At 31.2% G+C, this 18,892-nt stretch overlaps 1 protein-coding gene across 12 annotated transcripts in view; it reads left to right on the top strand.

The window, feature by feature from the left end:
* The window catches only part of LOC124362807 (potassium voltage-gated channel subfamily H member 6), a 608,699-nt gene that overhangs the window by 93,868 nt on the left and 495,939 nt on the right, over window positions 1–18,892 (top strand). Inside the window, exon 1 of one of the 12 annotated variants that reach the window (XM_046817625.1) lies at window positions 18,095–18,163. The exons of the other annotated variants lie outside the window; for them this stretch is intronic. Coding sequence (XP_046673581.1) covers window positions 18,118–18,163 — 46 coding nt within the window. The 5' untranslated portion in view covers window positions 18,095–18,117. Of the gene's footprint in view, window positions 1–18,094; window positions 18,164–18,892 lie in introns of those variants that run through there. 12 annotated transcript variants of the gene reach the window in all.

The following is an 18,892-nucleotide window of genomic DNA, read 5'->3' as shown; positions in this document are numbered from 1 at the left end:
TGGATATCTAATCGAAAATATGGTCTTGGCAGTTGATTGGCCGCCATTTTTCTCACTTAATCGTCCTCTAATCGATTTATAGCGCTCGTTGTCACACATTCCCTACAGTGTATTCATTCCCTTATGGGGCCCCGGTTAAGATGTATGGTTACCGACTTAATTATTAAACGATTCAATTTACAAACAAAATGGCATTATATCACAATAAAGAATTCCGTACTAACGTTTCAAATTAATATATATTACTTTGTGTTCAACTAATATAGTAAAATAAATATTTTTATTTAATTTTTGTATTGTCGTATCGATTATAGTTCATTGTAACGTGTGATTATTATCACAACACATAATTGACAAAATAAATAGATTATGTTCCTTTTTATTTTTCTCTTTTAAATTTCTAAAACAATGAGTTTTGTATACATTTACAGCCTACGTTTTTGAAAGAATTGAATTTCATCCCAGTCTTAATTTCAACAAGTTACGTTACACCACGTTTCAGTATTTGATTAACTTGCACGCAAAATTTCACAGCTACAGCTCATTTATTATTTAGATGTCCAATTGATAGGAAAAAATGTTTACATCCACCCTGAAGACAAAATAGAAATTGTGTCAGTCTACTTCAATGACGCCTAGCCAAATTTCATAGCAGGTCATTCACCGTCACAAAACTCACTCTTGTCTATGTAGCTTAAACAAAACTTACATTATACACAATTTGTTTCTAGAAATATGTTGCTTTATGATAAGTTCACATTTTTTCCATTAAGTTTGGTTTTATAGCAATGAATAATACACGTGTATACACCAAGTCACCAAAACATGGTGTTGGGAAAATTAAGCTGCACATGCTCATGTGTCTCATGTGTTAAATGTAATATAATCGTTCAAAGTTCATTTACAGATTAATTTATGGTGATATTTTTTCGTTTCTATCATGGTTATCCATAGAAAAAAAGTTTAGCAATCTTTCAGAATGTTATTTTATAATTTGTTACAAAATTACAGTTTATTTGCAAAATTACAGCGCGATCAAGTAATGAAAAGTTGTTGTTCAATTCATTTTTATGTCATGATGATATACACACACAATTTTAAACTAATACTAGGAATTGAAAATAATAAAATATAAGTATTTATACAGCCTAAAAGGCAATCATCTTTGGTACAAGAGAGTGCAAACAGTTGTGGTATGATGCAAACCTTAGATTTTAGTGTGTCTATAATGTAAATAGTTTTGGAGACCATGTAGGTGTGAATGAATAATATACAATAGCAATAAACAATATAGATTTTAACAAAGGCTAAAATTTTAAATTATGCAAAGTTTTGCACGGTCCTTAAGGCACAAAAACGTTCTAAAACAGATTTTGAATGTACACCTACAATAGTAGTTAATTATTCTTTTACATAAATTGATACGAGAAGCAATTTTTATTTAAATAAAAATCATAATTTATTTAATTAATATCAGTATTTCAATATCATAATTAAAAGTGGCTGTTCTAATGAATGACAAAGAAGTTGTCTCCGAATGTATAATAATGACGCTAACTACGATCTGCACAGGTGTTGAAGAAGCAACTCGGCCACGGCACTTTGTTGATGTACCCGGGTCGCCTAATCGTCAAGCTGTCACCATTTTATGTCATATCCTTCATCAACCCTTTACACGTCAACGTTTTCCAACTGTGTACTCTTTATAAATTAACCACACAACTCCAAGACTCTAGCATACAGCGCTTAATATTATCCAATGTTATAAGTAAAGTGTGATAAACATTTATCTGTAGCGGATTAGGGTAGTAATATAGCCATAATTGAACGCACAGTACTTACACAGAGCATGGTCATCTGACTATATTAATCTAGGCTGTGACTGGTTAACTGCCTAATATATCCACTGTTTAAACCAGTGCAAATAAAAAAGTCAAAACTCTGGGTGCGTTGAGGAAGGTTAAATTAAATGCTGCCTGCTTATCATATGTTTATATGCTCTTCAAATATTTTCAGACATACATAATAAATATTGGATATTTCCCAAAACGTTGAAATAAAGTAGTTTTTCTATTTTAGTATGTACGTTTAGTTATTTAAATTCTTAAATATTTGACGAAGAAGCTTTTTTAAATTCTATGGGTATGGAATTCACATTGTTAAATATGTGTGAAGCGTTAGGGTTTCGTGCTATAAGACTAAATTTATAGCTATGCAATAATGGCTATTGGTTGTCATTATAACCCGATCAATAATTCTTGGGCCTAGATTATTTCTCACTTCTACTAACGACCTTTAATCACCGCTTATGCTGTATGCATAACTCTTTTATCCAATTTAAAGATACGTTTTATAAAAACAAAAAAGACACATTTCATATTAAGCAAAATATAAATATGAGTTACATGTAATTTTTTGCTTACTTTTATCTGACATAATCTGATTAAGTGTGATAAATTATGTGCACCAAATATACCACACATGATCATAAGAAAACAATGGCTTGCCATGGGAACGTTGAATGGAAAGTTGGAAAGACAGGTTTCACAAATTAAGTATATAACTTAAATATTTTATGGCAGATATCATAAATAAAGAGTATAAACGGCCCAAATATAACATTTTTTAGAATGATTGATATGAATTTAATGGTTGTTTTCAGATGCATTACTAAGCTTTAGACAAAGAAAATAATCTGCCAACAGCAATTGTATTTTGAGCCATCAAATTAGCGAATGGTGTTGTACTATCTAACAATATTAACAGTAATAGTTTGTTTACAGGTAGAATCCTATTATCATTTATAGAAAATTCAGCAATGAAAGAGTAAAGCATGTCCACAATGTCGCTGCAGTTGTCGAGGTTGCAGGCCAGGACTCAGAAGCAGTCGTAGTTGTCTAACACAGTGCAATGTTTAACGGCACTTCGTCACGCTACCTGACTGCAATCGATAGAACAAATTTGCATGTCATCATGAGTCACAATAATGATAATCATATTATGAATAAAACTCTAATTTAGGTTATGACTCTCTATTTTCTCCTCATTAACTGTTGTTACAAAGTTCTACACTCTCGTTGGAAATATATTGAATAGTAAACGTTTTAATTATACTTGGCTGATAGAATACAGTAAGAATAATACCGAAATGGTTTGCCTTCTATGTCCACTGACACTTCACATTCACAGTAATAGCAATCAGCATCAGAAAACAATATAATGATTACAATTACAATCAGTGAACTTTGTATTATTACGTCTCGTGCACAACTAAGGACCTTAAATATAGGAAAGCGGGAAAAAGATAACCTATTTATATATGTACTAAGGATAGATAACTCTCGGAGGAATTAGTCTGTACTTACTGCATTAGCTGAATAACTGTACGACCCAACAGAACCTTTTAATATAGTGTAACTGTCCGAAAGTCATGGTCATAACTTGCTTATTTGTACATGAGTACATAGGCGAAATTGGGACCACATGGCCCTTTTTTATATCACAATAAAAGCAACTACTAAAAAGACATAACTCCAGTTAAAAAACACTGAATTTAAATCTAGGTACTGTTTGTAAATCGTTTAAAAATTAAAATAAAATATAAAACTAATATTAATTTGCATAAGCATATATATATTACATTGCAAACAAAAATACCTTTTTTTCACCCATTCACCCATTTATTGTGCCCGTTTACACCCATGCCCACGCCATCGGTCTCGGTAGTCGCCGACATCCTGCCTGAACGCTTGAAACATGGTCCAAGGAAGATTATTGTTTTGGAGACATAAGATCAAAGAGCAGTCCCTCATTTTGTCTGTTCGTATGTGCAAATCTTCCGTTCTGTTGGGTCTTACTCACTCCTATGTATTGGTTGTTTTAAACAATTACATGAAAAGTGGTATAAAATATGCATTGGCCATTTCTAGTTTGGTTTTTAAGTACTTTCCTTTTTCCTGGAATTATGGCGAGCAACTTTTAAATAGAAACTGTCATCGACAGAATTTTACGACCCATTATCACAAAAGAGACAAAAGTTAATTAAATTCTTTACCGTTTATAAGTTACGGCTTTATAAGTTATCCAACTAAACAAACGCGATTTTCTTTCCCACAAATGATTGAAACGTAAAAAACTCATGTAAATTCAGTACTTCAGTAAAAAAACCCCATACTTTCTTCTTTTAGAGGTATTTTTATTGTTTAATATGATTTTTAGTAACGGGGGAAATTTTCGAATTTTAAGCAGCATCCACGATCGTTTAATAGTAGCCTATCTAGCCAAATTAGTGTGTATAAATTAGGTTATATGTATAAATACAGGTAACATCTAAGTCTTACTTACATTACTTACACAATTACAAACTGCATTTTGTTTTAAAATTGGCTATAAATAGTTATAAATTTATAAAACAAAATTACGATAAAACGGACATACCATAAGACATTTTATCCAAAGCAGTTACAACCATAATTTGTTAAATATTGGGTGGATTTAATGTAGAATTTAAAAATAACTTCTGAATCCTTCACATTTAGTTACATTTTCAGTCGAGAGAAATTAAAACTTACGAATTTTAACGTAAAATATGCAGGTAACATATACTTATAGATTCTGTGTACTTAAAAATACGTGGTTTTGTTAGTATGCTTATACTTTTTATCAACTCAAGAAATAATCAAATTGTCACTTTTTTAATGAGGTTTAAGATCGAGGTCCTATGGTCTTAAATTTTTATTATAAACTTTCTATATGAATTAATGATAAAAATCTGCGATCGTCATTAATTATATCTAGATATGAAATAGGAATATTCACTAATAAAGGTGTAGGTATAAGTTATATTTTCTACAATCTTCCGGTTATTGTATATGTTCGGGTGAACGTAACGGACGTCCTTGACGGAAATTTTGAAAACACTGTTGATCATCAGATCTTAAGATGTGTACATTGCAGGCGTAAAAACATTAAGTGCTCTCTAAACATCGTTCATCAGCATTTCTCAGTTCACAACAGACTTTGAGGTTACTTGTGTAAGTATAGTGAGAAGGATACAGCTGGTACTTTTCCTAATCTGCATATACATACATACACAAACACAGTGCATACCGTGTAAACATTACAATGCATGACATTACTTTTAGATATTTACATATTTACTGGTTATTTTGTTCATTAATAATGGATTAAAATATGTGCTTGAACAAAATGCTGACTAAATAAAAGTGTAAAAATATATACTTGAAGCATACTTGTATATCAAAAGATATTTAATTTATTTTTTTTAACTGCATTCCAAGAAGAATACCACATCGAGGAGAATTTATGATTCAATGACATAAATCTCCAACATCAACGATAACACAGGTTTCGCTGACGTTGCAAACAACATTTTTAGTCTAAGGTTTATTTAATTTTTGAGATGTCCTGCGGAGAGGCAGACAATTAGGCAATTATCAAGAGAAGAAACTTTTACATCCTCCAGCTAATAAGAGAAACTACCCCTGCCTACTGAGTGATAAGCTTTGAATGACACCCTGCCAAATCTCATGGATGGGCATACACCACCAAGAACTTAACTTGTCTATGTATGTAGAAGTTACATGGAACATTTACAGTCTATACAAGTGTACATGTGTTTGGCTGAGCGTTAGCAAAGCCTATCAGTCGTGGAGGGAAAATTCACTTCTGTATGTCTTTCTGTCTGTCCACACGATATCTCGAAAGCGAACTGATCAATAGACATAGAAATTTACATGAAGCATAATTTATGTCTCGTAGTGATACTGAGTTGTTTTACTCTCCTTACCTCACCGGAACTTTTATTATCTAAACACTGCTATAAAATTTAACTCAATAAAAGATAACGTGATTTTTTCATGTGGCAAGATATTTCAATGAAGATAATAAGCAGGGTTAACATTTAGCATGAAACTTAGTTTTTACACAGACAAGAATGAGCTCTCAGATGGTTCATGTGCAACCATGGAACTTGGATGAGCGTCGTCTCAGTCATTCTCTGAGTAGGATGACACAATTTCTAATTTGATTGTCGGGGGAGTATAAACATTTCTTCTCTGTATGATGTCTGTTTGGCCTCAGGATATCTCTAGAATTAAATGAGCTATAGGCTTGAAATATTGCATTTAACCTGAGCAAAGCCTGTTACGCGACACGTGGCAAGGCGAACCTTCTAATGGTTAAACCGTTAGTTATTATTCGTGTTATTCTGTCACGTGTTCGTTATCACTTTCCGTTATTCTGTGATTCTTTCATTGAAAATATGGTTATCCATAAGAGCAACGTAAAAATTTTTAAGCTATCGTTTGTTATATAAAATGTATTACACAGGGATCCCTCGATATATTTATTTATTCCTTGTGTAGGATTGTAACAAGTGTAAATATTTTTTTATTTTTACATTTTTTTACATTTACATTTTTACATTTATTTTTACATTTTTCGTAATGTACCAGGTATGTAAAAAATGTAGTTTTTAGTTATTCACTGATACATTCAGAACTACTGAATAATTTATCCAATGTAATATATACTATAAAAGAAGTGCAAAACTACAATTTACAAAAATATAAACAAAGTTTTCAGAACTGATAAATATTTTAAAAATGACGACCTCTTGAAATGTTTAAAGCGGAATAACTCAAACCAAAGGCAAACGTAATCGATCTGTTACAAGGTTGCTTTGATGATTGTTGAACTTCCAATATCACAATAAGTGTTATCTTGTTAGAGTTTCAGTTGAAATTGCGTCACCTTTACGTTTGACAGCGTAATACGCTTAGTCAATTGTTGACGTTTTGACAGTGGAGCTTGAAATGGATTTGAGAGTGCGAAACAAGTTTAAATGAGTGGATTTTCGATAAATGGGAGCATGAAATACCTAAAGGGATGACCAAAATATCCCAAAAAATTGTTATGAGGTATAAAAACTTTTCGTTGACACCTTATTTACAACTTTTAAAAATTAAAAATTAAGAAGCTTAAATAATCTCAATATTAAATACATTAAAGTTCCTTCAATTTTTTTTATTTTAATATATTCAACATTTTAAAAATTTAATTATTTTGCGACATTTTATATATATATATATATATATATATATATTATATCTTTAATTTATAAATAAATATAATATATGTCACTAAAATAATTTCTCTATCATACGTTGACATAAATTTCACAATGCTCGTTTTTTATCCATGAATCGAATACTTATCTATATTATTATTCTATTCATAATTCTATCTAAAAAGATATAAACCCCATAATTATGTAACTTAACTTAAAACATTATAGTTACTTTCTTTGTTTATTTTCAAGCCACCATTATGGAAGTTGATAAAAAACAAATATAATACTTTCCTGTTCAATATTTTCCACAAAAGCAATCCCTTCAATTGTTATTGTATTGTACTTCAAAAACAAAAAGAGTCTCAAGGCTGCGAGCTACAGATATTCTTGTGAGTTTCCACTACTTTTTCCTGCTTCATCCTTCTTCTCATTTCAACAGTGGTAAAACATAAAGATTTAAACAACGACTTAAAACTTTTTATTTCTCATTAAATACGTTTTTAACTTAACATTCAACATTTTATTATGCTGCAAGATACATAGAGCGTGACGTCTCCATTTTAAGCGTATTATGAAAGCCGTAACTCCTTGGTGAAGAACTTTATCATTTGACCACCTTATCAGAATACACTAGAAATCTTATAGATTCAGAAAGAATTTATCAGTGACTTTATTCCAAACTAAGTTAAAAGAAATAATTATAATTTATGTATAATAATTGACACTATTTACTTCCTTTATTAAGAATTTTATATGATTTTTTAAACAATCCAAAATGGTAGTAATTTTCAAACTCCCCTTTGTGTGAAGATCTTGTTATCCTACTATCCTAACTGTCAAAGTAACACAGACAAATTTAACTTTATTGCCATATTATAATTTGTTCAAATTTTTTTTATTTCTATTACCAATAGTATTTGTAATAAAAATCGCTTCATTGTGACTTAAATGCTACTTATTCTCTTTATTTATTGCTTTTAACTTCAGATGAAACTCGAAATAAATCATTATCTTTATTTTCAAAAGGAAATAACACTTATCTCAGATTTTATTTATTTGTTATTATTTATAAGTACTTTTCAGTTTTATATTGATCTTTTAGATTGTACTGTTATCTGACAGATGGTAGAAGTAAATGGAAAAAAATGGAAAATCTGACAATTGCCAACTTTTTCTCAGAAAGTATTCCATCTAAGAACTGATACTCCAGCAGGCACAACTGTTATTTCTCTGATATCTTCATGACTTAAGTCCCGCAAATCACATAAGCTTAGCAGTAAAGATTTGTTGAATGCTGTAGTCTTATTCCGAGAATTTGACGGTTTGTCGTATCTAAATGAATGCTTCGACTTTAGCTGCTTTCTGAAATCCAAGTACTTTTTCCAGAGATTTGTACAGATTTTAACCATTTTTATAATCCAAATGTCTATGAATACACGTTTATACCTTTGATTTACTTTGTATCTATTCCTATTTAAAACGTTTTATAGACAAAAAAGATAAGACACCTATAAGAGAGTTTAGTTATTTAAGAGTTATATATATATATATATATATATATATATATATATATATATATATATATAAATTAATTTAATATTTCATTAAATCAAAACAGTAACGGTGTATTTTGTAAAAATTGTGACAACTGTGATACGTTGGCCAAACAGAAAGAAAGTAAAAAAAAGAGCCTCACACAAATACATTTTTATTATTATTGGAATTTTTATTCTAAAATTAAGTACATTAACAACATTTAAAGAATTGTATACACATAGGTCTTTTACGGCCTCACTTGTTTTAGGAAATCACAACTAAAGCTTGTACTCTTTGCAGCCAGCCTTTTATGATAACATGCAGTATTTGTGATTAAGGTTTCAAATATATTAGCTTATTTACTTTTGACACAAATACCACGTTTTTTAAGTGTAAAATAACTCCCAGAAGTGACGTGAGTGAGCTCAGTACACAAGATACCTTGCTAATAATTTATTTCTATTTTGCACCCCAAAGATTCAATCTTTTACTGGCGCTCTGATAAAAATAGTTAAAAAGCGTTAAAAAAATTAAATAAAAGAGGTTTTATTCCTTAAACAATAATACGAGTAAATATAAAAATCTGCTTCCGTATTTTAATGTTTTATGTAATTGGAAATATATAGTTATGTTAGTTAGTAAACCAACATAAGTTGCCTTATAAAGGAGAATTTAGACTTGGAAAAACGCATGAGATAAAAGCTGTATTATTATTATTATTATTATAACGGTCTTTATGCAATTTATTTAGTCCGTTTTAGCTATTATAGTAACAAAAAGTTATTTCATTATTATTTTCTAACTCATGAAAAGATATATTGCACATTTTAACTGAATATTCAGAACCTTATAAATATTGAGAGAAAATATAAAACCACTCCTGCACTGAAGATGATAAATGCAATGTATTTTTAGAACATTCAGTGAACGGATGCTTATTGCACTGCTTTTGAGTGAAGTAAAACTATATATGCCAATGGCAAAGCTCCAAAGTTTACCTAGTTTTTTAACTAGGTACTTTTCCTCTTATAAATATTTGAGGCTTCTCAAAAGTGTATTCAAATTATCTCAGCGTACTAAGCGAATGTTTGTGTACTTTCATTGGTCTGTCGGAATTTTCAGCAGTAGCAATTTTAAAACCAGCGAAAAATATGTTCAATCTATTTGAGCTTTGCACAGCCAATATTGCTCAGCTGGCCACTTTCAAAATTAAAACATATTGGAAGCCTGAATTTTCATGTTGATTTCAGCCTAAGGTAGCTGGGTTAATGCTTGCTTATTACATATTACATTACATTAACAACTGTAATCTGCAATATAAAGCAAACATATGCGTTAAACGCTTAAAGATTATAAACAATATGTAAGTAAATTAATAATTATTAGATATTTTTGAAAATGAGACTGAGAGCAAAACCAATATATAATGCATTGAAACAAGTAGAAATTACAGTGTAAATATATATAATTTAAACATCATCCCATCACTACAAAAAATTCAGTTTATATGGGACTATAATATACAATATGGCACTTTTGCTCTTTGAGTGACCTAAAAATCTGAGGCAAGCCATAACAAAATACAAGCATTGATAATGATAATAAAGAAAATTAATTGCAACAAAAATTATGTAAGAATTAAGAAGTAAAGTTTTGATAGAAAAAAAGAAAAATCGGGGAGAAATTCAAGTTTGTGGGGCTAGAAGGGTAGTGATCACTTAACTAAACATGTTCTGCGTTGCTAGGCAACAATGACGAACGCGTTTTGTGGACAGGGTTTTAAACGAATTCTTGTGCTACTTATTGTCTTAAAACCTCTCTACCAAATTATTCATTTTGCCTTTCTAATTCGTTAGCTTACTAACTCATAAGTATTTTAAGAAAATAATCAAAACCGTTAATAGTTATGTTATAAATAAAGTATGCAAATAGGCATAGGAATATTTAAGTAGATTCGAGATGTAACCAAATGTATATAGAGTGTTCAAAAAAGGAGGGGATATATTTTGAGAAATGGTAAATAGATGAAAATAAAAATGTTCTTCTAACAATATACGCCATTACACTTATTTTAGCGCATGTTTGTCTGCCTTTATTTTTAATTAACTCTGAAAATAACAAGTTACGACATCTCTGCAATTGTATATGATCTTCGTCTGATTAGGAATAAACTTTCCGCTGAAATAAAAATTATTGTTGTTTCCAATTGGCAGCCTTATGGATATTTTAATTTTTTTATATTGTCAATAAACGTAAATGACAGCTTTTAAAAAGACAAAAATAAGAATGTCTTATTTTTATAAGCGGATGATGAATAATGGAGTAAACGAGGATTTACTACTCTCGTCCAGACCACTTCTATGATGTATCTGTATATAATGTGTGTGATCTGTGTTCTGATACAACAATATGAAAAGAACTACGTAGATAAGAATTTATCACTACCTTAGTTACTAATCTAAATGATGATTATTTGTCTTTTTTACGGATAGGATACCGAAGATGTGCCCATTAGAAACTGGCCATTTCTTTGTTTATTTTGTTGAGGGTATTGTTGTGAAAATCTGATTTATCATAAATCCATCATTGATCTCAGGGGCACACTGTTTTCTAGGTAAGAGTTTACGAAAATACCCATTTTGACGGTTACTATACGTAATGAAGAGAATACTTTCAAATACTCAAGACCAATCTGAGAGTTCTGGCCCTGTATACAACCTAAACCACGCTTTACAGCAAGTGACGGATGAACGTCAAAGATCAACAGAAAGCAGTTTAAGTCTTGTACGTGTACGGAAATAGCTCTGCAGCTGAGTTTACACTGGTATGTATCTGCCAAGAACACTATTTATGACACTATTAATAAATCCCTTTGGCCATCGGGAGCGAATCATTGTTGCAGTCAATGTCTTGCCTTGGCAAGTTCACACTTCCTGTGTTGTAATCGTTTCTCTTTGATATTCCTGAAATATAGATTTCTAGTGCGAATCGGTAAAAATGTTTGATGTGATAACGGAAACATTTAAAGCCCTGAGCTAAGTTAAGGGTGCTGAAAAACGAGTATAATTTTTAACAAACATAGACATTTTACTGTTTCTAAAAGCTATTTGTCTGGTTTGTAGCAATTAAAGTTTTAATTGAAATTGTAATTAAAATAACAGAGTCAGTACGATCCTTGTTTTAAAGAATGCATCTTTTAATTACCAGTATATTAGTTAAGTGTTCATTACAAGAACATTATCAAATTAACAGAGACTAAAAAATTCAAAATTTTTTGTTGTATTTATCAGGAAAGTAAGTTGTATGTTTACAAAATAACGTAGTAAAGTAATTCTAAGATCAGCATTAAAAAATATAATATTTTTTCAAATGTTCTGTTTCTTTATTCAAAATATGAATGTTATAAATTTCTGTTAAACACAAAATGCAAACTAAAGTCGCAAATTCTACTGACACAAATCCAGTATTGTTTGTATATTGGTATTCTTTTTCATTATGTTCGACAATTTATGGCTTAATATTTTCAAGGTTTATTCCATTTATAATTATCAATATAAGAATAAATTATACATGCAAACTAGTTTTAATTATGCTTCTTTTAATTCTTTCTTAAATTATAAAAAAATTAATAACTATAGTAAAAACTTATTTTATAAATATGTGCGACTGTAAAATAAGTGTACTGTCACTGTTTTTCTACTAAAATTTAAATAATACTTTTGTGAAGTAAAGAGTGGTATGTAAACACATGCATATTTTTACTATTAATACAGAATTGTGTGCCCACACCAGTGTAACTACAGAAGTAGCCTACTGTCGACATTTAAATACCATTTTCTTATCCTTATACAATATCTGGGAGTCGTGTATAATCTAATCATTGCAGTATCATTTACAGTTCACACAATTACTAGTTGTGGTATTCTAATAGTTTTTAATAATTTTTATACTTTTTAACTAGGAATGACAAAACTAGGCAGTAGCGCCGAATGACGAGTAAAGTTTTTGATAAATATAGGGACAACATATGCGTTGTTTAGGGATTCTGAAAAATATTTGAAGGCTTACTACTCAGAAGCTACTGACGACAGCGGTTATCTTATTACAGAGATCGATGGCAACCTTTACGGACTACTAGACACGCAATTGTAGGTCTAAAGTACCGCGGAAGGATTTCAGAAAGACAGTTATGTATTCCAATAAACAAAATAATATCTTGGAATATATTTAAACTGCGTATAGTAACAGATAACATGGCGACTTAAACGTAGATTTCGTGACAAACTACATCAATGCCACTTGAATTGTAGTCTGTAACTAGTAGCATTAAAATACAAATGTAAACAAAAAAACGCTATACGTTTTTACGTAACTCGCATGTTTAGAACAAGTTAGGAGTACGCCTTACAACACGTTGCAGCAAGCTTCGCTGAGGTTGCATACACAATTTTAAGTTCATTACTCATTTGATTCTGATAGGCTACATGTGTTAATATGTCACATGTTAAAATGTCACACAAGTGTTCTCAGTTTGTTTATTCTGCAATCATGGTTACAGTAATACAGTAATGAAATGTTCTGTAACGTTCAACTAGATTCCATGAAGTGACATGCACCACTATAGAACTTGATTTTGTATGTGCAGAATTGAAGCTTTATTTTAATATTTCAACTATAGGTCAGATCATTCTCGAGTTATTATTCGAGCAAACAGACAGACAGAAATTAAATTGTTCTAGCGCAGTGAGTGCATAATTGGCTTAATAATTAATAGTCTTCTTGCTCTATTTGTTGTGTAGTTCATATTCACCGATTGACTACACTTTTTTGACCAAAAGGTTTGATTACCTGAAGTGCAGGTCTGTTGGTTCTCATGATATCGTGCGAACGAATAGACAAACAAAGGTTTCCTCGTGCCTCGAGTGATAGCCTTGGCTAATGTTCAGCCAAACATGTATATTATATAACTTATAATTATTTCAGTAGAGTATTTCAATTATTTACCATATATTTTAATGTACGACACTTACCTTAAATACTTCAGCCAATGGCTTTGGTAGAATTTAACCAGGTTTCTTTCAACAGTACAAGTTTTGTTGCAAATTAAAAAGTATAACTTAAAATTATTTTCAAATAATTAGACCTGTTCAATTTTATGAACCTGAAAGCATTGAAACTGGTCATCTTACAATATTTCCTTTGAGCATATACCTAATGAATAAAGCGGAGGCCAATAATGAGCAAATTTTTAAGGGTTTGATTTTGATTAGTTTTAGAACAGATGTACGCATGTGTACTTAGAGCTACAATGATGAGTTAATTTTTTTACATCGCTAGGAACATAAACGGGAAAGATGTTTAAAGCATTTATATACATACATGGCATTGGTCGTCCAATACAGATTCTTTCTCATTCAACCTACTCTCACACATGTGATGGATGGATGCCGCTACAGGATATTTGCAGGCGTCTCATGCACGTGCATAACCAGCGTCATAGCCGATGATGACTCTTTCCACCCGAGAGAGTTCTAGCTTTTTGACTTGTGTGTATTTCTATAGTTTGAGCAAACGATTAGAAAGGTTGGCTCGCTAATTATGAAAGGAAAATGGATTCTCGCCAACTTAACATAATGTCCTACGTGTATGACAATATTTCCTTGGTTTCAGAATGTTAGGGGAATATGGAGTAGTTACAATTTCCGGACGGCATGCCCTATCCAATGGAAAATAAAGAAAAAAAAAACGCCGTTGTGTAACTAAATTTACTTATAATTTAATACATTCGCCCTTTTTTAAAAAAAAGATGTTGCTTTTATCGTCCTAAAATTTAAGACTTAGGACTTGATAAGATTTCTTATTTTATTTTTGTATTCCAAATGAATTCATAATAAAATCTTGTTGAAAATATACCAGAATTTTTTTTACAATTTCAAAATTTTGTGTTAATGATAATATATAGAACCCTTGTATTTATTGATATCACCAACAAACCTTATACTGGGAAAAGAACATTACATTATATAAATAAAAAAAGTAAGTTACTCGATGAAAACCCACATTTTTGCATTATTAATTATTACAATTATTAACAAAACCAAGATGAATTTGGAATGTATATAGATTACATGCAAAACGCACTTATTGTAAAAGTTTTATCTTTAGTCTGTACAAGATTTTGTTGTGTTCGTTTATTGGATGCGGTACAAGAAAGGATGTCTTAAACCTCAAATGTTTAAAAAGCGGTATCGCAAGAAAAGGTTAAAATAAACGTTAAATCAAACTAGAAATGTCTGCCTGTTAATCATTACTTCTGGCGAAAGAAGGAGATGGAGAGTGTAATAACTGTCTACTTCTGCTGGATGTCGTAAAAATAAAGGGTCCACTGTAGTTTTACCATTAAAAGATTGAGCAGGATATACTTTCAGCTTGAATATCTGTTTTGAAATTGGCATGTAACTCGTATATAGTATGTTTTGTAAATTAAAAACATACACACTCTTATTAAATTCTTGAACAAATCCTCTAATTATTCAAGGTATAATTTCAACTGTGCAGGTTACAGAAGAATAGACAGTCATTACATTTTTTTTCATGGCATATTTTCTGTGGCAGTATAAAATGAAACGTCTGTGAAACCCATGACTCGACCTACATCGAAATCCGCATTAACCCTGGAGCAGTTCCGTGACCAGTCTAGCCACTAGATAAAATCAATTAACCGATGTGTTAAAACCTACAAAAGCCATTCAATTATCTTTTATTGTTGTTGTCTCTTCTTTTCACAATGTCGATCACATATTTAATGAAATAATATACTTTTTTCATGGAATCCTCTGTATACAACGTTTATATTTTACACTAACACGAGTCTGTGTAGTATTTCAGTGTTTAGTTATTGTTATGAGAGAGTGTTATAACGCAAAACTAACACTACAATGTACATCAAAAGCTTTGATGTAATCAGTGATTTTAATTAACTCTATCAAGTGTTTAAATTCGATTACGTTCGTACCTATCACAGCACATAATAACGATTTACAATTCAAATTTTGAAAGGTTATTGTTGCTTATACTTACATAAAGTATACATTAATATAACTAGAGCACATATAATATATGGATTTATCGAGCACATTGGTAAAGGTAGATTTTGTTTATCATATTTTTGTATAAGTGTAAAGTTTTTACCATTCTGATTGCCACTTTCTCATATACTTAAATATTATTATTACATAAATATAACAAACATCAACCAGATATCAGCTGAAATTATAACTATGACTTTTAAATGATTATTAAGAAAATAACGTTTTAGATCTCGCGAAATGAAACCTCTGCGCATAAAAAAGACAATCACTTATTTTAACAGCTTTTATATGGTACAAATATTGCACACTCATAAGCATTTTGTAAAAAAAAACACTATTTGCCCCCTTATTTAAAATGTGAATAACTGTGATAAATTCAGAGGTAAAAATAAAATAAAGCTTGGATATTTTGTTATACGAGCAAACGTTACAGAAATGACATACGATATCGTTTTGTCGGTGTTTCTTGGCAGACATAATGTCTAAGTCAAGGAAGAAACTCTAGAGACGATAAATGTAAATAAATAAATTTGTATTTAAAATGTCCATTAAAGCCATTCCTTGTAAATCTTAATAGAAATTACGAATTTTATATAAATATTCAGTTAATATTCATAATACTTCAAGTAGGAGTATCCCAGGTGGTTGAAATAAATTAATACCTTTTTAATATTGGCCAGTCGTGTATCTCTCTCTCTCTCTCTCTCTCTCTCTCTCTCTCTCTCTCTCTCTCTCTCTCTTTCTCTCTCTTTCTCTCTTTCTCTTTCTCTCTTTCTCTCTTTCTCTCTCTCTCTCTCTCTCTCTTTCTCTCTCTTTAATAGATTTGTTTTAAGCGAATTAAAATCTTATGATTTAAAATTCATTTGAGATATAGTTTTAGTTGCACACAGTAAACAGGGCATAAATTTTACCTACTCATTCACTTCAATTCCCGACATTAAAGGATTATTTCTCTTTCAAGACTCTTTTTTGCATAATTTTAAAGAGTACCTGCTAAATCCTCTTAAATTTTGTACTGAAATTATTTTCCTTGGATTAGGCAACACAGGATCTTTAATTACTTCTCCCACTTTCTTGATTTCCAGCTTCCTTCCTGGATTCTTAACTAGTCAGAGATCAGATTCCAGAGAGAGCTGACCAGTCATCGAGCTCTCTTCTATCATATTTGCAACAGAAGAAGTTCTAACAGGAGTCACCATCTTCATCCGAACAAAGGCACTTTAAGTTTCATAAATTGCTCATCTTTAACAAGCTCGGAATATACCTTGACCAGTTAGAAACTGGAAAGTGTCAAAAACTACTCCTAGTTTCCCCAACAACTATCAATGATCTTCATTTTTTAAATTATAAATTAGCAATTAGTTTCCGTTTCAGTCTTATCTTATCTCCATGAGCCAGAGACCTGTACAGTGATCGAATCTAAAATAACAGGGAGTACAAGGAAGTGAATGATAATTAAAAGTCTATAGTCGCAGACAGGATTAGAACTGCGAGATATCTGACCTAGAGTAAACGATGACGCTTTAAATCGAGTACATAGAACTAACTATCGGTTTGTTTACTTCATAATCCACTTGCTGTGATAGCATTGATGTAGTTTTGTTAAAGCTAGTTTAGGTTTAAAATTTAACAACAAATACGTTTTACTCATGGATCCGACAACCAATTTGATTTGAATAAGCATGCTACCATGGTTTACTACAAATTTATAGAGAAACATGTCTTGACAAAGAAACGAATCTCATGCGCACTATTTTTGAAGGAGATCAAAATTGAGTTGAAACGGTTAAGAATATAAAACAAAACTTTCTCCCTAATCATATTTTTCTTAGCTTGGTACACCCAAAGCCGACTAGCCACATAACAAGTAGCTTTGTTTACGTCAAGCAACTAGGTATAAAGACTGTAAAAAATCTCTATGATTTCCTAAATTATTAGTCGGTATTTAATTAATCTGATAACATATGCTGAATTTGTGACCTCTTTTTTCGATCTTCACTTAAATTATCGTGGATGATGACCAATTTCTTTTAGTGGCTATTTCTAGGCAATGCGCTTATACTATGTAATTAGCACTAGATTCCTGAACTATTAGTGGTCCATTATGTATTGACGCACTTTTTCCACTCTTAAATCAACATTAGTGATACCAAAAAGTGGCAGATCAAGCAGAGTATCAACCAGTTACACTAGTGCGACTGAACTTGCGCTTGGAATCTGCATGCGCTTGTTCGACTACGGGTCCAGGTGGAGTGCCTCATCACCCATCAATACACAGAGGAGTGAACAGGAGCGCTGTTTGCGCAGCTGCATGTTCTGGCATGTTGACGAACACGTGTTAGCTATCAAAGACAAGTCTCAACGTCACACGGCCACTCAACACTCGGACACTCTACCATGCGTTGTGCCAGGGGTCGCTTCTTCGTCGATACGGGCTTGTCAGGTGGGTAGCATAGGTATTCAGTCAAACACTAAATTAACCTCAAACTATATCAGCAGTTAAAAAACAGACAGCAACAACAACAACAAGGTATAAGTAGCATGTTAGTAAATCACTACTATCACTTAATGTTTTAAGCGTTTGACGCTAGTTTTCAGGCAGCTTTGTTTTTGTATAGCATTTATACAATGAAAATAAATATTTCATTCTATAATCCGTGAACATAATTTTGAGTTAACTACTTTGAGGTAACTGTAACATTTACATCGTTGCGTTGTTACTTACCCGACATACTGATATTAATTTATCACTAAATGTTTACTAATACCTGGGAGCCATCACTCCATTGTTATTCCTTCGAGCAAGATAAATCTATGAGGGATGTTACTGCAGTATTATCCTCAGGCTCGAGCCTTAACTTGCGCTTCCTGTATTCACTGATCGTTTAGTCCATCACCATTCCTCCTGGTGTGGTTGTTGTTGTTCCTGTTATTGTACAGTGTGTTTTAAATCCTCAACCAATATACTAACATACTGTTTCTGGACAAAAAACAAATCTTTATATTACACTTAAATCCCACAAAATTTCAGTTACTCGTACAAGGTCCCATTTGGTCTTTTTCACGTCTTAGTTTTTTATTCACAGACCATTCGACGTAAAATTTTGAAATTCTTCTACAGCGCAGCAATTAAGGAAACCCAAAGGAAAATAGTCAACTTTCTGAAACCATA

Source organism: Homalodisca vitripennis, chromosome 5, assembly GCF_021130785.1.
Source record: "Homalodisca vitripennis isolate AUS2020 chromosome 5, UT_GWSS_2.1, whole genome shotgun sequence".
NCBI classification, from domain to species: domain Eukaryota; kingdom Metazoa; phylum Arthropoda; class Insecta; order Hemiptera; family Cicadellidae; genus Homalodisca; species Homalodisca vitripennis.
Note: the sequence above shows the minus strand (reverse complement) of the source record. Positions and strands in the feature narration are given on the sequence as shown.